Source organism: Podarcis vaucheri (assembly GCF_965113315.1).
Source record: "Podarcis vaucheri genome assembly, chromosome: 3".
NCBI lineage: Eukaryota > Metazoa > Chordata > Lepidosauria > Squamata > Lacertidae > Podarcis > Podarcis vaucheri.
Genome location: NC_138761.1, coordinates 17016050 through 17040977, shown reverse-complemented (window position 1 = coordinate 17040977; position 24928 = coordinate 17016050). Strand labels below are relative to the sequence as shown.

Genomic DNA, 24928 nt, shown 5'->3' with positions numbered 1-24928 from the left:
ACATTCCATAATGCAACACTGCGCTCTCCCAGTCATCAGGGTCAGCTCAAGCATTTCAGCAAGAAGGGCCAGTAGCATAACCCACTATGGTGCTGGGTCTGGGCATTGATGCTGATGCTGAATCCAGCAATGACAGACATGTTGGAGCTGGGAATGTACCCTGTCTGAAACCCTGGAGAGACAACGCCAGTTAGTGGGGACAATACTGAGCTAGGTTGACCAGTGGTCTGACCTGGTATATGGCAGGTTCTTACTGCCCAATGATCAAGGCTCGAAGGGATAGGCAGATGGTCGCTGCAAACTGAAAAGCCCAGCTTGGGCGGCTTGTGGAGATCTGGGAAACATCTGACACTGGAGACAAATGTTTGCTCATTTCAATATTTGCTTTGGAATTGGCATTTTCAGTACAGCCAAACTGATTACCATGAGGACGGTCAACAATGTTCATATTGTTTCAATGTTGTTCAGTGCCTTCTCATTTTCAACTCTACCATTTTGTGATTCTGTGATTCCCTGGTTGCTGCTCCTTCTTGGAATCTTCTTCTTCTTCTTCTTCTTCTTCTTCTTCTTCTTCTTCTTCTTCTTCCTCCTCCTCCTCCTCCTCCTCCTCCTCCTCCTCACTTTTCACACCTTCATTTACCTTCACTGCCTTTAAATTGATGGCCTGAGATGACCCCCGTAGGATGACTTGATTCTTGCAGCATCCTCCATGTCATCGTGTCAGATGCAGCATTGTGGGGTCATTGACTAAATCACAGGGGTTGCCACAGCCAGGCTAAGGACAGTGAGGGCAAATTAAGTAAAGGACAGTAAAGGCAAAGAGGGAGGAAGTGCGGCAGTTAGAAGCAGTACTAGCTAGGGGGATGAAAAAGCAACTCTGTAACATAGAAGCAAATCTAAATACATGAATTCAATATTGCTGGAAAAGGTCAGGTGTTTCTTCTCCTACTGAACAGAAAACTTGAGCAGCTTGCCCTTAGACATGTGTGTATGGAGAGAGGGAGGGAGGGAGGGAGGGAGGGAGGGAGGGAGAGAGAGAGACCTTGACCAGACATGAGGTCTAGTGGACTTAGCTCTAAACATGAATTTAGGATACCTGAGTTCTAGTGCTACTTCTATTTCACAAAATAAGCAATTATTTTGTGCCCTTGGGCAAATACTCACCTATCAGCTGTAGGAATAAGAACAATCTGCCTTGCACAGTTATTGTGTGACGTTTACATTTTTTTGGGGGGGGAAACAAACCACGGAAAACAATTTTTGCAAAAATGAAAATTATGTGCAACTGCTAAGTAGCAACCATAGTTTCATTCTGAGGTTCCGTTGTTGTGGATAGCACACAAAAAACAACACCCCTTACAAAATCAGAGATGTATGTTTTGGAATTGAAGCTAGGGCGTTGGAGGGTCGCAGTTGCAGTGTGTGCGCGTGTGTGTGTGACAGGGATGCATGAGCTAGGTTTGCACTGATCCATCCTTCGCTGATTGTTTAGACCACATTCCCTCCTTGCATGGAGAAGCTCTACCAGAACTGAATTTATCTGTGCTTTTGCAGAGTCCTTTCCCACAGCATCCAAATGCCCAGGTGGGAGGGAAAGATGTCTGCCATTCACACTGGGGCTGGGAGATGGGGCTACAGCCTCCTTGCCAGCAGTAGGAGATGGGGCTGGCCCATGTGTCTCCATGTGTCTCACCTCCTGCTTTAATTTGAAAAGCAGCTCAGAGACTTTACATACACATGCATATCATTCATTAGCTTTCCGCCAGAGCAAAATGTGTTATGATCCATCACTGTTGTATTTTAAACCTGTATGATGATGATGATGTTTGCTAGCTTAGCGTTATAGAGTGCTAGTTCTGCTAGGTCTAGAAGTATTGTGTTTAGCTGCACAATGTAACTCCTTTGCCAAGTTCCCTCCCTGTGTGACTCTGTGAATCTGCTCTGGAAGGTGTGGGGGGCAGATATTGGGGTGCAGGCAGTGTGCAGGAAATGGCGAGGACGAGGAAAGTTCCAGTGCACAGCCAATACTCCTTGCAGTAGCGCAACTGTTGGATATCACCCACAGAAACTGCCTTTCCTCAGCATGCACCTCATTGTATCTTTATGAGGCCACGTGCTGGCCAGTGAAATGGCTAGCAAGCTCTTGGCTGCAGCTGTGGGGAGATCAAGGGAAAAGGAGATCCCTGCCTTTCCCAGTAGCAATTAACAGGCAGTGGTGAAGGCAGTGGGTTCTTCAAGAGGAAATGGCTAGCCAGTCAGCAATCACATGGTTGCTTACTGCTGACTGAGGTTCTTCTGCCACTATGCAAGTGTTTGTTGATTGACTAGTCCTCCTCCTTTGAGATCAGCATCCTGAGTCCACACAGGTGGAAGCTGGCCAATCAGAGCGGCATTTTCATGGTGGTGATTGAAGCTTCTCCGCAGCACCACTGCCCAGTTGCAATCAGTAGTGGTGGGAAATTCTTCTATTGCCTGAGACAGTAGTCGGCATTTCCCACTAGTAAACTGCTTGATCAGCCACTGACAATTTTATTTATTGATCTATATAGACCGTTTGCTGCTATCCACAGACCTTGAAGCGGTTTACAGTAAGTATAAGTTGCTGGTGGTACCTGTGGAAGAATAAAAAAATAATGGGCTAAAAATACTACGGCAGTGGTGCCCATCCCATCAGATGTCAGATGGGATAAATAACTATTTGACTTTTAGAAGACATCTGTTCAGGGAAGTTTTTAATGGCTGATGTTTTATTGTGTTTTTAATATTGTGTTGGGAGCTGTCCAGAGTGGCTGGAACAACCCATTCAGATGGGTGTCGTGTAAATAAAATTATTATTATTATTATTATTATTATTATTATTATTATTATTATATTTTATTTTAAGGAAGGCTTTCTTTTTTAAAGAACAAAAACAACCCTCTCAAGTAAACTTTGCATTAAACTTGCCCTCGAGAACGACTGGAGGCTTTTTTAAAATATTGTTTTATTAAATAAAGAATAAGAAAACACCTCTGTTTTATAGAAGATAATTTCAAAATTTCTACCTAGAATCGCTTGTCTCTGCCAGTCTATTGTTCATGATAGCTAGAGCGCCTACTCCTCCTGAGAAGCCATTTTGCCTCGTGTTTATGCAGACGTTCCGAGGGTAGCCATTGGCCGTCTCAGACAGTTGCTTTTGCAGGAGGGCCAGGGAGACTTTGTTGGAGGCGGTGAGATCCCTCATGGAGATCATCTCACCCGAAAGGCGCCTCCCCTCCGTGTCGCTGTCGTACTGTCCGTCCGTCTCCATAGAGATGTTGTGCCGGCGGAACCGGGACCCCGGCGTGATGGCATTGCGCCGCCCGAGGCGAGCGGTCGGTTTATGGCAATCTGGACAGCACCGGCACCGGAACTTTCTGAGCATCCAATTTAAAACCTGCTTGATTACAATCGAGATGACGTTAAAAAGGGAGTAGATGCAGCAGACCCCCATCAATATAAACATGAAGTTCCCAAATCTGTATAATCCCTGATTTCGGTACACGGCGTTTTGGCTGCTCACCAGGTCGCCAAAGCCAATGGTGCTGAAGGTGACGAAACAGTAGTACAAGGAGTCGATGTAATTCCACCCTTCCACGGCGGTGTACATGGCCGAGGCACAGCAAGCGATAGTAATGGCAAGGATTCCCAGGATCAGCATCACGTGATAGACTGATGGCTTCCACCCAATCAGGCTGTCGACATCGGACATGGATGAGCCCCTTCGGCAGGTTGGAGGTAGAAGGCCGCTCCTCCTCAGCTGCCTCTCGTGGCAAGCCTTCATCACCAAAGCGAGCAGGGAGATGATGCGCTCCAGGAAGAGGTTGAAGAAGAGGATTGTTGCGGCACACCCAAAGAGACCATAAACGATGAGGAAGGCTTTGCCAGCGACCGTTGCCGGTGTGGACATCCCGAAGCCTGCAGCAGCAAAGAGAGAATGAAGTGTTTATATAAAAAGATACAGCCCAATATTGTTTTGGTGCTAGAGGCTGGAAATTTCCTCTCTTCTCCTCTGGTGGTAAGATTAGAAGAATTAACAGGATGACTGGCAACTGGTGGAGTGGTGTTGGTTTTTTAAAATGCTAACTCAAAATGTCGCATGTGAGGCAGACCAGAGGCAACAAAAATGGTAACCACCAAAAGGAATTTGAAGCAGGAGCTAAAAGCAACGGAGGAAGACTAAATAGATGTTTACTAATCCAATGTGTTCTGGAACCTACTGGGAAAGTTAAAACCAATTTGCAAAAAAAAAAAAATTGCCTTGTGGGAAGTTGGCACAAGTTATAAGAACATAAGAAAGCCTGTTAGATCAGGTCAGTGGGCTATCAAATCCAGAACCCTGTTCTCACCCTGGTGAACCAGTTGCCGGTGGGAAACCAGAAAGCACTCTGCCCACAAGCAATTCCCATTAAGTGCAAGTGGCTCAAAATACGGTGTATACAGAAACAAAATACCTGATACCAAGCCTGAGACAAAAATATCACAAGTGGATAAAATAGTTGGCAACAATGCCGTGCCATATGTTCTCTAGACTTGCGTTTTTCCTTGAAAGTAGCAGTGGCAGGTTGAATCCATCTGCAACCAAATAAAGAAAAGAAAAAGAAGAGGGGGAGATCTCTCATTTGCTGAGATTATTTGCAATGGTTTGCAACCTCTGCTTTTCTACTGTTGTTCTTTGCTGCTGTTACTCCATGGGCCATTTATTTTGCTGGTTCATTATTCTAACTTAAGTGATGCCAGCCAATCAGGAATCATGTACCAGTCGAGATGATGTCATGATGATTAACATGTAGTTGATTAGATTTCATTCTGTACTGACATCATTAAAGGCAAAGCACATCCATCAGAGGGATAGCAATGCTTCTTGTGTAACTGGCCGTCCTAACCAATCAGGGATCACATCAGGAATCAAGTGGTCCATTTGACCGAAGGGCCCTTCTTTCAAATTTGCATGAAGCTGATCATGAAAGTGCCGGACCCATTTCTGCTCTGCACCAGTTAGTAGCCCTGTGCCTAGTTCATTGGTTGGTTCCATCTAGCTTGCTCAAAAGACAGAACTTCCAAGCCCAAAACTATGTGTGATGTAACCACATCGGAAGTACTGTATTTTTCGCCCTATAGGACGCACCGGCCCATAGGACGCACCTCGATTTTGGGGGGGGGGAAATAAAGGGGAAAAACTTTATTTCCCCCCCCAGGTGCAGGGCTGGGGCGGGGGAAGCCCGAGCTTCCCCCGACCCCAGCTCCCAGAACAGGAAGCTCTCCGCAAGCCCGAGCTTCCCCCTCCCCCAGCCCCCAGAACGGGACCCAGAGCCATGCCGAAGCTGTGTGCAGCTTCGGCATCGCTCTGGGAGCTTGCGGGGCTGGGGGAGGGGGAAGCCCTCCGCCAGCCTCCAAACCAGGTCGGGAGACAGCGGAATGGTGCGCTGCACCTCCCCGCTGTCCCCCGAGTTTGCGGGGCTGGCGACGGGGAGGAGCAGGCTTCTCCTCCCCCGCCAGCCTTCTAACAAAGTCGGGGGACAGCGGGATGGTGGCGTTGGCCTCCCCGCTGTCCCCCGAGCTTGTGGGGCTGGTGGTGGGGCTCTCCTGAAGCCTGGAGAGCGAGAGGGGTCGGTACCCACCGACCCCTCTCGCTCTCCAGGCTTCGGCGAAAGCCTGCATTCGCCCCATAGGACGCACACACATTTCCCCTTCATTTTTGGAGGGGGAAAAGTGTGTCCTATAGGGCGAAAAATACGGTAGTTCCTAGAGCCTCAGAGGTTTAAGCAGCAGAATGCAGAGACATTCCAGAAGCTCTTGCTTCATCCAAGTCTCCAAAGAGTTGTCAGCTATTCTCCATTTTGGGAGATGTCATTTACAGTGAAGGATAGTCCTTCATTCCCAAACTCTATGGTGCCACTTAAAACTGCATGGAACAGACAACCCAGTTCTGCAGCATCTCTTTGAACTAAGGAATATGTGTATCTGGCAACTCCGCATGCACTTTATTCAGTGACAATCCAAGGGCTTAATTTGAGGGCTTGTTTGCTAGTGTGTGGTTGTTGTGAGGAGGAGCGGGAAGTCTTTAATAACACAGTGGTGATAGATGAATCAAAACGTACAGCAAACCCCCCATACTCAGGAGGGTATGATAACACACTACCAGGGACTCAGACAGCTGTAGAGATTCAGAGCTCTTGCAGAGGGAAAAATTACACCCTTGCTTGACCTCCACACCAATCAAGTTCTTTTTTTGTGGTGTCTAAACAACTCAAGGACATTTCAGAAAATAGGACGTTGCCAATTATGTTCTCAGTTCCTTTACTAGTAAATTGTAGAGCGAGTCTTCAAAAGCAGCCTAATACACAAAGCTGGAACTCAAGGAATTGAAACATAAAACTGCAAACTACACAGGAGTAATAATTTGCTAGTCAATGACCATGTCTTACTGCACATATCAGGTACTTGTTAATCTGGGGATGTGATGACAGCAGCAACAGGGTTGTACCATTACAAATTATTGCATCCTTCGATACCACATGATAGGCATTTAGTGACTGCTATATATTTCCAGACACCCAGGTCATATGTTAGCTTAGTGGCAAAGGAACAATTCCAATATGGTTTGGTCCCATCATGGTCCTGTAATATATGAAGAGAAACACAGAGGTGGAAGGTATTTCATAGGCCACCTAGTCCAACCCTTGGCTGATGCAGGAAATCCACGGCTACAGGATCCCTCAAAGATTGTCATCTAGCTTCCACTTTAAAATCTCTAATGAGGGAGAGCCCACCACCTGCCCTGCCCTCAAGAAACTTGGACGCCGAGCTATTGATGTTTAGTTGAAATCCCATTTAGTACTTCAGATTGATTGGGCTGGGTCCAAAGCAAGGTTAACCAATATGGTGGCCTCTAGATGCTGTTGGACTACAATTCACCATCAGCCCCAGCAAATATGACCAATGGCCAGGGATGGCGGGAGCTGGTAGACACCGTAGAACCTGGTAGACACCATAGAATCATAGAATTGTAGAGTTGGAAGGGACCCTGGTGATCATCTCAGCCAACCCCCTGCAACGCAGGAATATGCAGCTGTCCCATACAGGGATCAGACCTGCAACCTTGGCATTATTAGCACCACATTCTAACCAGCTGAGCTATCCAGGCATGTTGGCGCTAGAGCATCAGAAAACAAGCTTGTTCTGTCATCCATATGACAACCTTTCAAATATTTGAAGATGTCTATCGTATTATCTCCTACTCTCTTCTCCAGACCAAATATACCCAACTCTTGGGGTGGATGTAACGACAGGGTTTCCCCCCACAACTTTATTGCCTGGCCCCAAATATACACAGTGCTGATATGGAGTGACCAACTAGTTAAGTAGCCATAGAAACCCAAGGGAGAAGTGAAGGACTCTCTTCAGATGTAATGCTAGGATTCTCCTCCACCTAGGCTCAGGTTATGTGTAAATAAACCATATATCATAAAGACACCACAGTCTCTACTGTGCCTTGTTGTCCAAAGGAAAAAACAGGCCCAGGTAAGCACGTTTAGTACCCCTGGGATCTCATATAGCTTGGAGATTGGAGCGGCATCTAACAATATATTTCTTTACTGTCCCAATGAGGTTTCCACTGCTGAGAAGTTATTTTTAGCACCTTGAAAACATGTCCCCACCCCCAGCAGTGTGAAGGTACCATCACAAGCCTCTGGGAGTAATGATCAACCTGACCCAACGTAGAATTAGGCACGAGTCATTGATTTAATTTAGAAATGGCAACTTTGTTGAGGCAACACAAGCGATTCATAATCACGGACCTGTTGACAATCCCATTGTTAAAAGAATAGCACAGTAGATTAACAATAATTGGCATGCAGCCTCAAGGAATCAGAGAAATAATGAGAGAATTTGGAGGCATAGAGCAAACTAATTGGAGCTAGAGGAGGAGCATGTTGTAATCATTTGCAAATAAGATAGCGGGAGCCTGTAGCAACAGGGGAAGGCTGCTTGGGGACAGATTTGGAGTGAAGAGTTTGTGGGTAGCCAAGCACTCTCCCCTATCCCAACTCTCAATTTCATCCACCTCAAACAGCTTTTCATTTGTTGTAATTAAACAGTTAATCACAGGGGTGGTGCCATGGACTGGCTGAACACAGAGGAATGGTGGGAGGCATCAGCTGGGGGACCCCCAAGGGACGAAGGCTCAGAGCCCGGGGGTTGGTGGTGGGACAGTGATGAGTGGTCAGAGGGAGGGGGGTAAGTGTTGGTAGATGAAGAGGTAACAGGGTTTAGTGAGCAGGGATAGAAGGTGGGAAGCAGAAGCAGAAGTGGGAGCTGGAGAGGAGGGAGCCCAAGAGGCAGATATGAGCCAGGCTGATGAAGAAGCCAGGGTGTCTCCCCATCCTGCTGCAACCAGCTTCTCTCTCCCCTGGTCTCCCAGGACTAGGAGAAGTATGACGTGAGAGGAGCAAAGACAGGTGTGCTGGCATATTCTCAAATTGCTGGGGAAAGACCTGGCGGAGGCAGAGATTTAGGCAGCCGTGGGAAAGCGGAGACCTCCAGCCTCCGCGATTATATAATGCAATTATATAATAATAATAATTTTTTCTTTATACCCCACCCTTCCCGGTTCAGAAAACCAGGCTCAGGGCAGCTAACAACAAATTTAAAACACTTAATTGGTGCAACAAAAATCAGCATAAAATACAGTATAAAACGTGAATAACAATAAATTCAGAATTCAAAAATCAATTTAGGGGCGGAAATCCATCCAATAAACATTAGATGATCACCTGGGCTAGCTGGCTAAATTAGTCCTATCTGGGTAGGTAATCTTCATAAAATCTTCATAAAAAGGCAATTGCCTCATAGGGGTAAGACAGATTGAGAAGAGTTGCTGTGCTTATTACGGCCTGGGTCCCCTGAGCTGAGCTGGTTTCTGCTAATAAAGAGTTAACTTCACATACTCCGTGTGATTTACTGCTGACTGACTCTCTAACATGTGGAGAATCTCAGGTCTGGGAGGCAAATGTGATCCTCTGGACCTCTCTGCCCAGCCATTAGGACTCTCTCTAGACCACACCTTCTCTTCATAAGCCCCTGTTCTTAGTGGGCTCTGCTTTGCACCTGATCCCACTCACCTTTTATCTAAACTAAAAAGTCCCAAACTCTTCAACCTTTCCTCACAGGGGAATTACTCCATCCCTGGGATCATCACATGCTAGGCAGCTAAAAATGGTACCCATCTCCCCAAACAACTTTGTTGATAAAATGTTGAGGTTTTGTTTGGGTGCAGGACATTTTCCCCAAGACTGCAGATCTAACATAATTCTTTCTTTCTTTCTTTCTTTCTTTCTTTCTTTCTTTCTTTCTTTCTTTCTTTCTTTCTTGTTAGCAGAGCTGATGTTGGGGCTTGTATGCTGAGCTCGAGGGATTTTCCAAAGAAGTGTGTCCTTGCCGAAGCTTCCTAACTGCATCTTTATCTTCCCTTCCTGGCAGAGGGACTGAAGAGAAGCAGAAAATGGGCAAAAGTGGGGCATGATTTTGCCCGGTCCACTGTCAGCTGGGAAGATCTGTGCTCCATAAAACTGGCAGCAGAATTACAGGTAGATACTGCAGCTGAAAGCTAAAGCTGTAGTAACCCCCTCCTTAAGATTATGCAGAAATGTATAGCATGCAAATCCAAGTGATCAATAAGCCCCTTTGGTGCAACAATTCACTAGCAAAGTTTATGGATCGGGTTGTTTAAAGCAAGAGGGTAACTAGGAATCTGAATATTTGTTAAAAGGTTTGCAGCCATAAATGGCATTTATGGACAAAATATCTCTGTGATCAGGCAGAGGAAGCATGCAATCGCACCACGCGGGTAGGATCTTTTAGAAAGAAAAATTGGGCTGACGTTGTATAAACTCCTCCAATTATTAAATTACAACTGCCCCCAGTTAACAGATGGATCGCAACAGTAAATATGCTGTTTGCCTTTGATTTCCATCTGCAGGACTTCACCCAGTGTCTAGTTCCCGATTTATCGAGAAACAAGTGTTCTCTTTTCAATGCTCTTTCTACAATAGCAGCGGAGTAAACATAATATCTCCATAACAACCAAACACACCAACATTGCCTCTTTGGAGATGAGACCAGCACTACTCGAACAGCCTGCCTTATAACAGCTCTGAGAGAGCGTAGCCACTTCTCCCTTCATTTCCTTTCGTTCTGATTGGTTTTTCTCACTTTCCCAAACAACGTTACTGACTCTCGGGGGATGTGAGGGAAGGTTTGCAGTACTGCAAGATCAAAGCAGAGGGGAATCGCACTCGGAAAGCAGAAATGGTAGCGAATGAGACAAATAGCCCATGAAAACCCAAGAGAAAAAACAAAAACAAAACAGTGGCCAAGCTACAGTTAACACATAAATAAATGCAGCGGGCCTGGCCCTTCTGTGACTCACTAAACTGAACAACTTGGACTTAGAGGGGATTAGACAAATAAATGGAGGGTGGCTTTCAAGAGCTGTTAGCCATTAGAGCTGAATGGAATACCACATCTTGGGGTGGTCAACAGTTGGAGAGGGCTATTGCCTTCACGTCCTGTTGGGCAGCTTCCTGGATCTATCTGGTTTCCCCCATCTGTGAAACAGTGTGCTGGGTTCGATGGGTGCTTGATCTACTTGGCAAATCACCGATAGTGCATTGGAAACTGGTACATTCCAGGAATAATCTCTCCTTGGTGGCTTCACTATCACAGCATCACCTGAGCCTCTACATGACTTAGAACTTCAGTATCTAAAGGAACTTCCCATGCGTCATGCTCACCAACTGAGGGACTTCCATGAATTCTCCTTCCATCTGAAGTGTGAGAAACAAGAGAGAGGGCCTTCTTGGTGGTAGGCCCTGGGCTCTTCCTAAAGAACCTTCCAGAAAGACCAGCATAGTGCCTGAGGTAACATGTTTTGGGCAGCAAGGAAATTATATTTTTGTTCACCCAGGCCTTTTAACGGATTGTAATGTTAAGTTTTATTTTTAGGCTGGTACTATTAACTTAGTTCTATTCTGATAGCATTTGAGTCCTTTATTTTTCACTCCATGTGATAATTGTAGCCCTTTTTGATGTATTTGTATTTTGGGTGCTGATATATTTCCTGTTTTCTTATATCATTTGTGTTGTAACGTTGTGATTAAGTTGATGTACATCACCTAGAGTAGGCATGGCCAAACTTGGCCCTCCAGCTGTTTTGAGACTACAATTCCCATCATCCCTGACCACTGGTCCTGTTAGCTAGGGATGATGGGAGTTGTAGTCCCAAAACAGCTGGAGGGCCAAGTTTGGCCATGCCTGACCTAGAGGACTATATGAATGGGTGACTAATGAATGTTGACCACCCAAGGTTCTGCTATACAAAAAAGTATAGGCATTATAAAAAAATGGGTAAGAGCAGGAATATCTGGCAAAGAGATGTTCTCTCATAGGACACCCAATTACTGAGGAAAATTCAAAGAAACAACTTGGGAATATTTCAACGAATTGGTTCCAAATATGACAAATTTGTTTTTTCGCTCATTCACTTATAAGAACAAAGAGCTTTGATCCCTAACAATGTTTGAAGCTTTAGGAATTAATACAGAGCTTAAAGGTGAAGCTTATCTATTTTATAAAACACTATTGGACCTAACAATGAGCAAAGGGCAGAATCTTAGAGAGCTCTGAGAAGTGGACTTAGGCCAACAAATCGATGAACACAAATTGAGCTCTATGTGGTCTAAAAACCCGTTGCGTACCGTCTTGGCTAAACTGCAGAAAACGTCATTTATAATATGCCACTGGACACTGTCTAGTTTGAAGTATACATTGTGGATGTGAGCTAAATGCGTAATGTAAATGATTTTCAAGGTTTTTTAATGCCATGTGGATGGATGTATACAAGAGTCAACATCTATATATTTATTTGTCTTCATAGAATAAAATCATAGAGTTGGAATAGACCACAAGGGCCATCGAGTCCAACCCCCTGCCAAGCAGGAAACACCATCAGAGCACTCCTGACATATGGTTGTCAAGCCTCTGCTTAAAGACCTCCAAAGTAGGAGACTCCACCACACTCCTTGGCAGCAAATTCCACTGTCGAACAGCTCTTACTGTCAGGAAGTTCTTCCTAATGTTTAGGTGGAATCTTCTTTCTTGTAGTTTGGATCCATTGCTCTGTGTCCGCTTCTCTGGAGCAGCAGAAAACAACCTTTCTCCCTCTTCTATATGACATCCTTTTATATATTTGAACATGGCTATCATATCACCCCTTAACCTCCTCTTCTCCAGGCTAAGCATGCCCAGCTCCCTTAGCCGTTCCTCATAAGGCATCGTTTCCAGGCCTTTGACCATTTTGGTTGCCCTCCTCTGGACACGTTCCAGTTTGTTAGTGTCCTTCTTGAACTGTGGTGCCCAGAACTGGACACAGTACTCCAGGTGAGGTCTGACCAGAGCAGAATACAGTGGCACTATTACTTCCCTTGATCTAGATGCTATACTCCTATTGATGCAGCCCAGAATTGCATTGGCTTTTTTAGCTGCCGCGTCACACTGTTGGCTCATGTCAAGTTTGTGGTCAACCAAGACTCCTAGATCCTTTTCACATGTACTGCTCTCAAGCCAGGTGTCACCCATCTTTCCACTTCTACCCCACTAACCAGGTCATCAACATTGGTTAGGACCAGATCTAAAATGGCTGTTCCTCTTGTTGCTTCTCCCACTTTCTGGACAATGAAGTTGTCTGCAAGGCCAGTGAGGAATCTGTTTGACCTTATGCTCTTGGCTGAGTTTGACATCCAACAAATATCCGGGTAATTGAAGTCCCCCATTACTACTATCTCCCTTCCTTTTGCATGCTTGGCCATCTGTTTCAGGAAGGCATCATCTATGTCCTCTGTTTGGCTTGGGGATCTATAGTAAACTCCCACAATGAGGTCTCTGTTATTCTTCTCTCCCTTAATTTTGACCCAAATGCTCACACTTTGGCTTTGAGGTTCTAAATCTTGGATCTCTTCACAGGTATACACATCCCTGACATATAACACCACTCCTCCTCCTTTCTTGTTTGGTCTGTTTCTCTGAAATAGATTGTATCCCTCCATTATTACATTCCAATCATGGGACTTATCCCACCAGGTTTCAGTGATGCCTATTATGTCATATTTAGTTTGCTGTACCAAGAGCTCAAGCTCATCTTGTTTATTTCCCATGCTTTGCGCATTAGTGTACAGACATTGAAATCCATTAATCATTCCCCCGTGTCTCTTATTTAAGGATTTATTCCTCCCACCACTAGGTCTGCGTGCTGTTTGCTCCATTTGGTCTATGACATTTGGATGATCATCTTCATCAATTGATAGACTCCTACCTTCAGGAGCACTGTCTCCCTCCCCCACATTAGTCAGTTTAAAGCCCTCCTGATGAGGTTTCTGAGGTTTTTGGCAAAAACATTCCTCCCAACCGTTGTGAGGTGCAGCCCATCGCTTGCCAGAAGTCCATCTTCAAGAAGCTGCAGTCCGTGATCTAAGAATCCAAACCGTTCCTGTTTACACCATTTGCGAAGCCAGCTGTTCACTTCCACTATTTTCCCCTCTCTCCCTGGGCCACGTCGTTCTACTGGGAGGACAGATGAGATGACAATTTGTGCATTTAATTGCTTCAATTTCCTGCCCAGAGCCTCGTAGTCTCTTTTGATCTTCTGGAGGCTATTGCTTGCAGTGTCATTGGTTCCCACATGAACCAAGAGGAATTTGAAAGATTTGAAAAATCCTAAATGAACTCTGCCCCAGTTCTCTTCCCTTGTTCTTATGTCCTCAATGTCTCGCTAACGTAAGGGGGGAAGCAACAAATCTGATGTGCTGGCACTCCCCCCCCTGTCCAGACAGGGTCCTTAGTAGCTAAAAACAGGAAAATGCTAACCACAAAATGTCCCTGTATGGCAGATGTTCAGTGTAATGGCCGAATAAGTTCCTTTTGCCTTAAGTTTCCTTTCTCCTTCTTACCATAAATCGGGGAAAAGGTTACACTGATGTTTAGACTGGAGAAAGCAGACGTTGGGAGGGAACTCTTTACATGATCAGGGGGGCGAGGCTTGAATGTGCTCATTAGCTTTATTTTTGCTGCCGTGTGCGATTGTATTCGATTATGTCATGATCTATGATGTATGTACTCAGGTAGAAAGCCCCAGGGCACTAGAGCTGGGGTGCCCAGTCTCTGGAAACGATTCCACTGGGTCAATTATTGCTCAGCAATAAATAGCACTTTCTTTTTCTCCACTGCTGCGTCTGTCAATTCTTGGACACCATTTGAGTGGGTCACAGGTACTCTAAAAATCCGTGCAACAAAGATGTAAAAAAAGTGAACCTTTTATTATAGCAGTCTAATGGTACAAGCTCAGTAGCAAGGAGAAAAGCAGAATGTAGTCCAGTTGCTGTTACAAGGCAAAGGAGTAGCTACAATTAATTTGGGCCCAGGAGCCAGGACCAAGGTTCAGGAGTCTGAAATTAATAACAAGAGTGTACAGGAGCTACGCCCAATGAGTTTACCACCTACCCACCAAGCTAGTAATCCAAGGCAGAGAATGCCCAGCGACTTGCAAGAATCCCTGTCCATGTGGAGTTCCTGACCTGCAGACAGGTGCTCTGCTCAGAGAGTTAAGCCTCCCCTTTCTTCTCGATATGCCACCTCTTCTTGGGAGACAGTGACAAACACATCTTCCCCTCTGAAGCCTCTCACTTTATCAGAGCAGGCAACACCTCTGAGCCCACTTTATCCTCCACAGGTGGGGGGAAAGCAGATTCTGGGTCTCCCACCTCATCAGTAGATCTGGGCACATCTGTCAAGAGAGCTCTGCTCTGTAGTTTCATCTTGTCCTCCTACTCCTGGTCTGAATTGGAGTACGCAGAGGGGAGCATGACAGGTGAGGTCAGAGAACAAGAATAAAAGCCATCCCGTATCTCCATTTCCCATTAATTTTCTCCAGAGCTGGAAATGGGTGACACAGGTGTGAGACCCATTCTATAAATGGACTTAAAAATGCTATGCCACACATATCTTTTTTCCCCCTTTGGCTACTGAATGGATCTTTGCAAATACATCATTGCAAATCTGAGCGCTAAATCTATTCTCCAGGGTGAAAATTACAATCCTTAGTAATATGAGGAGCTACCTGTGGATTTAATTTCAGGCATGGAGTGGAGAAGCAGACAGGCAGTGGAAAATTTATCTTGTGCCAATGTGCACCTTATTAGCATATCATGTTTGAATTTCATATTATACTGCTATTAGCATTCCAGATCCCCGTCCTATTTGTAACTACTGGAGAAGATAACTGCTTGGCTAATAATCTCAAGGATTTCAGGGCTTCCAGGCCCAAATGAAAACTACTTAAGGAAGATGAGGTCAAAACTAACATTCATCTAGAAGCAGAAACTGAAGTTGCTAATGATCCTGAGTTTTCTTGTGAATGAGACAGCTTTTGCTGATCAATCTAGGGCCTTTTCCACTGAATGCAAAGACAGGCTCCAGAAGATTGTGCAAATGAGGCCAATAATGGATCCAACTGTCAGGAAAGCAGCTTCTGCACATGATGTAGAGGGAAATGAGGAATATATGGAGCTCCTCAACCTGGGAAGGTAGTCCATCTAGGAGAAGGAAAACTCTGATCCAAAACCCCTGCTTCCTTGCATCTGTTCTCATCTGGGAAAAGGTTTTGGGAGTAAATCCTGAGGAAAAATCCATTCCTATTGACTTGTGGGACATCTTCAGGAGAAGAAGAGGCTAAGGAGTAAACCCTACACAAATGGAGTCCCTAAGGTGGTTGGATGGTATCTTTTACGCCTCTTTCCAGCAAGGAGCAGAGTGCAAGATTTCTTGATTTTTTTTTTAAAAAAGCTTTGTGCATCCATCCTGAGAGCCAGTGTGGTGTAGTGGTTAAGAGCAGTAGACTCGTAATCCGGGGAACCGGGTTCGTGTCTCCGCTCCTCCACATGCAACTGCTGGGTGACCTTGGGCTAGTCATACTTCTCTGAAGTCGCTCAGCCCCACTCACCTCACAGAGTGTTTGTTGTGGGGGAGGAAGGGAAAGGAGAATGTTAGCTGCTTTGAGACTCCTTAGGGTAGTGATAAAGCGGGATATCAAATCCAAACTCTTCTTCTTCTCTTCTACATCAAATCTTGCCCCTTTCTAAAAATTATTTATTGGTGTGTGCTTGCAGATTCTACCACCACCACCAGTAGCATTGACATTACAGTCCTATGTTGACCTCACAAACACCAGTCAGGAAAGTAAAATACTGGTTGGTTGGAAACTTTCAATTAATGTTCTTTGGTGGCAGGTTTTTCTGTTTGGTGGTGGGTGTCTTGCTTGAATCTTTATAGGATAAGGCGTAGCTCTCTCTGTTGTGGCTCGTTGTAGGCCAAACCTGACCTAACCTGATGGCTGGAGATTTGTTTGAGTGCCAGAATAGGTCCTGAGGAGCTTTAATGCTGATGCTTGACAAAATTCTACTAAGTAAAATGGATGCTTGCGGCTTAGTGTCAGAAACGGGAGGACTCTGCGGGCGACGCTAAGGCCAGGACAGGAGAGGAGAGCCACCTCGCAGGAGGAAACAGAGACACGCTGTGAAATTTATAGAGGCCTTCATGAGGGAGTGAGGAAATAGGAAGAAAGATTCATAGCAGCGTTTGCAGCGGACACAAGCAGAAAGTGAAGATTTATGGGCACATTTTCAAAGAGGGCTCCACATACGAGGTGTACAACACTTCAGTTCTGAGCTGTCCCCATTGATAAGAAATGGGTGAGGGAGCAAATAGATTTTAGGTACAGTATGCCCTAAACCAGAGTTTATTCTAATCTGCAACTGGGCATGGGAGCTTGATAAGGAATGAGGTTGTTTCTTAAAAAGAAAGAGGTAAGGAGAGGGGAGAGGGAAATAAACAGGAATCCTCGGGACAATATGCTTTTTGAGCACTTCTTCCATACCCTTCAACATTTCTCTGATGAAAATAGAGGTAATAATAATAATAATAATAATAATAATAATTATTATTATTATTATTATTATTATTATTATTATTATACCCCACACCTGAATGAGTTGCCCCAGGCACTCTAGGCAGCTTCCAACATATATAAAACATAATTAAACATTATATATGAAACAAAACTTCCCTATACAGGGCTGCCTTCAGGTGTCTTCTAAAGGCTGTATGCCCTTGGCTCAGGGGTTGCACAACTCCATACCTTCCAACATTTCTCTGATGAAAATAAGGAAATCCTAAGAAAAAAGCAAGACATTCCAGGATCAAATTTGAAACTGGAATGGCTTCTGAAAATAGGGACACTTAGAGGGTCTGTCATACCGATTTGCTTGCACAAATCTTGTGTGGAGGTTAGACTAGGTCCAGACTTTATTTAAATAATCTATATATCTCTAAATCTCTAAGCATTATATAAGAAATACAATACAGAAAAAGTAAAATTGGTTTAAAAGTTAAAACAAACAAACCAGACTTCAATTAAAATGCCTGCTGGAAGGGGGGGGAGAGGACATTGCAGGGCGGAGGCCTGTCTGGGGGGCGGGGTTCCTAAAATTGGGCTTGTGCAACTGTTAGTTTACAAGCCATGCATCTAAGTTAAGGGGAACCACTAACAGTGACTCAGCCTATGACCCCAGTGATCAGGCAAGGCTATAAGGGATTAGGTGGTCTATGAAATATTTTGGACCCAAGTTGTTGTAAAGTCATGCAAGACTCTTGAACCGGGCACACTAGTGAATGGGCAGCCAGCACAGGCTTTTGAGGACTTGAGTTATGTGCTGGTCATAGTCTGTCTCCATCAACAGTCTGACATCAGTACTTTGCACCAGCTGGGGCTTGCTAACCAGGCTCAAGGTTAGCCCAACATAAAATGCATTGCAATAATCACATCTTGTGGTCAGCAATCCTATGGTCAGATTATTGGGTATTCATTCTGATTTGCTTACTGGGCAGTTACACTTGCATTCATCCTGATCTGCTTGCAGGGTGTTTACACACCTTCTTATTAATCATTAGTTTGTTTCATACTTTTCAGTACATTTCCCAGTCATTTCCTAACTGCAAAAAACAAACAAACCGTTTTTTAAAATGTGGGTTTGTTGTGACAGAGAGCATTGATTCGCTTTAATTGTGCAAAGCTAACTTTCCTGGCACGTGAATCCCTTCCACAAAACAGTGACGGTCTGGAGGCGCCCATAGAAGATGATAGTGAACAGTCTTTTCCTCATTGTTCTTCACTGTCATCCTTCCTTCTCTGCTGTCTTCCTCTTTCTATCTGTTCATCTACATCCCCCCCTCATCCCTGTACATTTCATTATTAGCAGGGGGTGGGGGTGGCGGAAGACCATATGGAAATGGTTGTTGAAATATTTGGAGTTGGGAGAGACTGACAAACTGGCTGAAGTTTGCAGAAGAAATGACTGTTTACAGAGCGCTAAGTTTGCAGAGAGAAGGACATGTTTGGTGAATGTCTGGAATGTAAATGACAGAAATGCAAGACCTGAGAAACATAATGAATTATTGTGTTTTCACTTTGTATCTTGCATTTTTTAAAAATAATACTGTCACATGCCACTCCTGATCTCCACAGCAGTGTGAGATTCCAGGGAGTTCCAGGTGCTCACCCAGGGTTTGTGTAACCTTTGGAAACGAGGCACAGTGCAGACTGGGCTGCCTTTATGATATAGGGTTTGCTTACACATATATACAACCTGAGCCTACGATGCAGGGGCTCCCAACTTTGCACTCCAAATTGTATTGACTCTCCCATAGTCACAGACCTGGGTCCAAGCAGACATCCTGGCTGTTGCCCTGCAGCTTGCCTTGTTTCTCCCACTCAAATAGCTCCTAACTTTGCGCTAGGCGGCTGCAAAGTTATGTCACAGCTTACCCACTGAAAAACCTTTCCCCCTAGAGCAGACCAGGGCAAACTGCAAATCCTCAAACTCTGCTCCTGGGCTTTTGAAATATACTCGGAGTCGAGTGTGAATTTCATGCTCCTTATTCAGCTCATAGTAGCAATGAATGAAACTTTCCCCAAAACGTTTAGCTATATATACATTATTTACACAATGGGCCCTGCGTGATTGGCTAATTTCAGGCTGCTCCTGTAGGCCAATCAGGTTGTGGATTTACCTCCTCCAGAAGTCTGATTGGCTGCTCCTGCAGGCCAACCAGGTCGCTGATTCACTTCCACCTGGAGCTGGATTGGGTGGCTCCTGCGGACCAATCAGACTGCTGCATTCTGGAGCCTATTGTTCTAGGATTCAGCTCAGTACATAACACCTTTGTTTTTCGACCCAACTCTGTACTCAAGGAGAGGCTTCACCCATTTGTCGGCTGGCATAGAACCTCTGCTTTGTTGACCACCCACCTCTCTGACCCCTTTTGTTCGCTTAACAACTCGGCCATTTGCAGGCAGGACTGGACATGGGAAGCAGAGCCCTGCTATTAGGAGGCTGACTTGCTGACAAAGATCCTGCCACTGCACATGGGGTAGATTACGTATGTGATTTCAAGCATTTTTGTAGAAATACTAATAATAATCGCCATGCTCTTCTTTGTCATAAATTATCCCAGGGCAGTTCATGCCAAAACTACGAAACAGAAGCAGGTGGTGTGGTAGCAAATGGGTGGCACTTTCCTGACCTCCTGGCATTGTGTTCCTAACTTCCTGACCTCCTGGCAGGTGGCTGCTTACTGGGAGGGGAAAAGGTGGCACAGGGCAAAAATATTTATTAATTTACTAAATGTCTATACTGCCCGTCATCCAATGTAGACCATCTGAGTCTGAGTAGCACCGAGTTAAAAACAAAAGAGGAATGTAAATGGGTAAAAGTGATGGTAACTGCAGCCAGACAGGTTAGAGTGAGTAACTGGAAAAATGCAGAAGAGCTAGGGGTGAACTAACGGAGGAAAAAACTGAATAATGTTATAATTTTAGAATATCTAACTGTGAAGGTATACAGAATGAAAGGGTTTAAGGTCAGTGAGAAAGAGGAGGATTGGTTTGAGAAGATATTGAATTATTTGGGTAGGTTTGAACAATTTGGGGCAATTAAAATGTTAAAAGTTAAATAAACCTTGTGGATGGAAGAGTGTTAATGTATATAAAATTGTACATACGGTTGATTTGAATATGTTATTATTGATTATGTAGACCCAATGTTTCAGCCACCTGGGGGGTTCCACTGTTTGTGTTTGGCTGCTGATAAATAATTTAAAAAACAAAAACAAAACACAAATATAGACCATTGTCACAAATAAAAACACTCTCCCTACAGTTTAAAAAGCCACAGATTGCTTCACTAGCCCAGTGTACCTGCCAGAGCAGTTCATGTGCCATTCTCCCTGCTGCCTCACTCCTCCATCTCCTTCTCCTGCTAAGCAGCAGCAACAACTCACCTGTCGGCAGGTCAGGTGAGTGCCTCCACCCTGCCACGCCATCTGCTACTGCTATAAAACGTGGTACAATAGATTATATTGATTCGCATCACGTCATGTTTGTTTGTCCCTGGCTGGAAAACCATTAGTTCCGAATGTTTGTATTAATTAATACAAACGGCGCTTTTTCAAAGGAGCTGGTGGCAGGTGTGTTCCAGCCTGTCTCCACGGAGGGAAAAGATGAAACTTCCCTGCAGTTAGAATTTGCCATTGCAGGAGAGAGAGAGAGAAAATATCACATCTCCCAGTCTCTCTTCTCAACAGGAGCGCACTAAGCAAAACATATAATTTCATAAGGAGGAGGGGAAAAATCGAGCGCTTCAAATGTCAAGAGTACTTTTTAAATATCACATCAACATTTTTCCTGCCATTGAGCTGTTCTAATGTCTTTCGAGATGAGTGAGCGCTTGTCTTGTTTGAGACTGTCGTTTCCTGCAGGCCGTGGGACCATTCCAAACACAGAGATGTCTAGGAGAAGATGTGCAAAGGAAAAACCCACCCCAGTCTGCAGCTTCCCTGGCAATGCCTCGCAAATTGCTTTAAAAAAACAACAGCCAAGAACACCACCCTCCCACATTTAAAAAATGTATATCTAATACAGCAGAGGATAGGTCGGTGTTTGGAAATGAGAGGAAGATTGTGTGGGCTTTATAGAGCACTAAAATTGACAATAACAGGGGATCTTTAGGGTTGGGGTTTTTGTGGGTGTCGTTTTGTTATTTTGTGGATTAAAGGGAATGGCAGGAGAGGAAATGCTTCTCCTCCTTTGGAGGTTTTTAAGCAGAGGTTGGATGGCGACCTGCCACAGATGATTTAGTTGAGATTCTTGCATTTCAGGGGGTTAGACTAGATGGCCTTTGAACCCCCTTCCAACTTTGATTCTATGATTCTTGCTAGGAAGGATGTGGCTCCTTAAGATATGAGGAAGACTGCCATCTTGCCTCGTAAACTGGACCAGATTTTGGGGGTTATGTGTGTCTCTGAATCACCCCTTCCCCTCTTCAAGGCCAAATTTACTCAACTTTCAAAAAGGAGAAAGGCTCCTGTACAGATTATCTGCTCCTGCACCCTCTATGCAAGGCTGGATCCTGGCTAGGCAGCCTGAAAGCATTACTGTGAAAATCATCTAAGTGACAACTTTTGTTCCTTGGCAAAGCAGCCTTGCGCTCCCGGCATGTCCCTGCCTCCTCCAAATCGTCTTAGCAAACTTTTAATTCCTAATGATGCTTAATATAGATTCTAAACTGGGTATAACACCCCCATGTTATGAGTATGTATTTGTAGCATGCAAAAGTGATTAATGGATAATCCATAGTTAAGATTGTTTGAGTAACAGGATTGCAGCCAGTTTGTTCCCATTACGGTGTAATTCTAAGTACTTAGCTGGTGGGGAAAAGGACCCACTTAGCAAGGAAATGATGGTGACCCATTGAATACCAGCCCCCAAGGGAAGAGGGGCTGCACCAGGAGAACAAGGATACAACAAAATAAACGTATATGATTTCTCAATGTCCTTCTCCTCCCATGTCCTCCTGCTAAGTTTTACTATTTGACTTGGACTGACACTTCTGCGGTGGGCGAAGAGCAATCTCCTTTTGAACCACGGGGCTATAATTCTTTCATCAAATTCTGATAACAAGACAAACTGTTCCCCGTCATCATCATGATGGATTTATAATCCTGTAATTCATAACTTCCTAACACTTGTTCGATGTCATCCGTTTCCTCCACAGAGTATTGTTGGGAAGAAGGGAGACGCCTGCCAGATCTTTACTGTTGCGTTTATTTTAGCAACGGTGGGTGGAAGAAGTTCACTGGTTGGAAACCTAATGGACCACCAGTCTCCTCTTAGAGTACCTATTTCATTTAGGGGCACAAGAAGCAGGCTTATCGCTAGTAAGGCTTTATAGTTACCTCCTTCAACCCACAGTTTACCGGCTTCCTCGCAAGAATATAATGGAGGACTTCGTCAAAAGCCTTACTAAATTCAAGATACACTGTGTCCACTGCATTTCCTGCATTTAGCATTAGAAGGGGGAAACCAGGTGGGGAATAGGTAGCTCCAGCCTTGATGTCAGTAAGAATATGTGTAGGTGAGGAAGTGACTGTCCTAGAACGCAGAGCCACGGAAAACGTAACAGCTTCTCAGAATTAATCACTGGAAGGATGCTGTCAAGCTTTCATAATGAGCTAAGGAGACCTCGCTCAGATTTTCTTTTAATTGAATGAAGGCATGTTTGCAGTCATTTCAGTGGGAGTGACTTTTGCTTACAACAAGAAGGCTTTCAGGCTTTGAAAGTGATGCAAAGGTTTTATTAGGGTTGGCAGAGCTCGTTCCAAGGGGCCAAATCAGACGTGATGGAAGAGCCACGTGTATTTTGCTGCAATGCGCTATTCGTGGGGCTTCGCTTGTGCTCGAAGCTGACGTTAGTGCAGAATACTGCGGCACAATTGCTGACCCTGTCGGTATATAACACCTGTGCCCATTGCTGATTTTCTGCCAGGCCAAATTCAAGCTGTTACTATGAGTATATAAAGCTTGGGACCCGTTTGCCTGTGAAGTTGCCACGTCCCACTTGACCACATCAGTCTTTGGAATTGGCATGGTTACAAGTTCCACCTACTACACCTTTGCAAGCAAATTGATATTTTAGTATGGCAGCAGTCAAACTTCGGAACTCCCTGCCTATTGATTCAGTTGCTTTAAACTGGTTTTACTATTAATTTCATTGTTTTATTCTTTTTGTACACCACTTTTAGGGTTGTTGCTATTGTTTTTCAAACAATCAAGTGGTATACGCATTTTATGAAATAAAGCAAATATTTTATGTGGATGCCCAACTCATATATAGTGTGTGAGTGGCCAGGGCAGGAGGTAGGGGAGTATTATTATTATTATTATTATTATTATTATTATTATTATTATTAACATGAAATGCTACATACAGGTGAAGGAAGCTAAACTTAGCCTCTTCACTTGCTTCGTGGTGCTCCATTGCTTCATCATCACATTAGAATCATAGAATCATAGAATCATAGAGTTGGAAGAGACCACAAGGGCCATCGAGTCTAACCCCCTGCCAAGCAGGAAACACCATCAGAGCACTCCTGACATATGGTTGTCAAGCCTCTGCTTAAAGACCTCCAAAGTAGGAGACTCCACCACACTCCTTGGCAGCAAATTCCACTGTCGAACAGCTCTTACTGTCAGGAAGTTCTTCCTAATGTTTAGGTGGAATCTTCTTTCTTGTAGTTTGGATCCATTGCTCCGTGTCCGCTTCTCCGGAGCAGCAGAAAACAACCTTTCTCCCTCCTCCATGTGACATCCTTTTATATATTTGAACATGGCTATCATATCACCCCTTAACCTCCTCTTCTCCAGGCTAAACATGCCCAGCTCCCTTAGCCGTTCCTCATAAGGCATCGTTTCCAGGCCTTTGACCATTTTGGTTGCCCTCCTCTGGACACGTTCCAGTTTGTCAGTGTCCTTCTTGAATTGTGGTGCCCAGAACTGGACACAGTACTCCAGGTGTGGTCTGACCAGAGCAGAATACAGTGGCACTATTACTTCCCTTGATCTAGATGCTATACTCCTATTGATGCAGCCCAGAATTGCATTGGCTTTTTTAGCTGCCGCGTCACACTGTTGGCTCATGTCAAGTTTGTGGTCAACCAAGACTCCTAGATCCTTTTCACATGTACTGCTCTCAAGCCAGGTGTCACCCATCTTGTATTTGTGCCTCTCATTTTTTTTGCCCAAGTGCAATACTTTACATTTCTCCCTGTTAAAATTCATCTTGTTTATTTTTGCCCAGTTCTCTAATCTGTCAAGGTCGTTTTGAAGTGTGATCCTGTCCTCTGGGGTGTTAGCCACCCCTCCCAGTTTGGTGTCATCTGCAAATTTGATCAGGATGCCCTTGAGTCCATCATCCAAGTCGTTGATAAAGATGTTGAATAAGACCGGGCCCAAGACAGAACCCTGTGGCACCCCACTAGTCACTCTTCTCCAGGATGAGAATATTATTATTATTATTATTATTATTATTATTATTATTATTATTAATAGAGACATCACCTTGCTGACAAAGGTCTGTATAGTTAAAGCTATGGTTTTCTCAGTAGTGATGTATGGAAGTGAGAGCTGGACCATAAAGAAGGCTGATTGTGAAGAATTGATGCTTTTGAATTATGGTGCTGGAGGAGACTCTTGAGAGTCCCATGGACTGCAAGAAGATCAAACCTATCCATTCTGAAGGAAATCAGCCCTGAGTGGTCACTGGATGGACAGATCCTGAAGCTGAGGCTCCAGTACTTTGGCCACCTCATGAGAAGAGAAGATTCCCTGGAAAAGACCCTGATGTTGGGAAAGATGGAGGGAGCAACGAGAAGGGGACGACAGAGGACAAGATGGTTGGACAGTGTT

At 44.6% G+C, this 24928-nt stretch overlaps 1 protein-coding gene across 2 annotated transcripts in view; it reads right to left on the bottom strand.

The window, feature by feature from the left end:
• Window positions 1–3015: 3015 nt before the first annotated feature.
• Window positions 3016–24928, bottom strand: part of KCNK12 (potassium two pore domain channel subfamily K member 12) — a 44384-nt gene continuing 22471 nt past the window's right edge. For both annotated transcript variants that reach the window (XM_082217793.1, XM_082217794.1), the window contains one exon: window positions 3016–3936. In XM_082217793.1, the coding sequence (XP_082073919.1) occupies window positions 3041–3936 (896 nt within the window). In that variant the 3' untranslated portion in view covers window positions 3016–3040. The remainder of the gene's footprint in view (window positions 3937–24928) is intronic.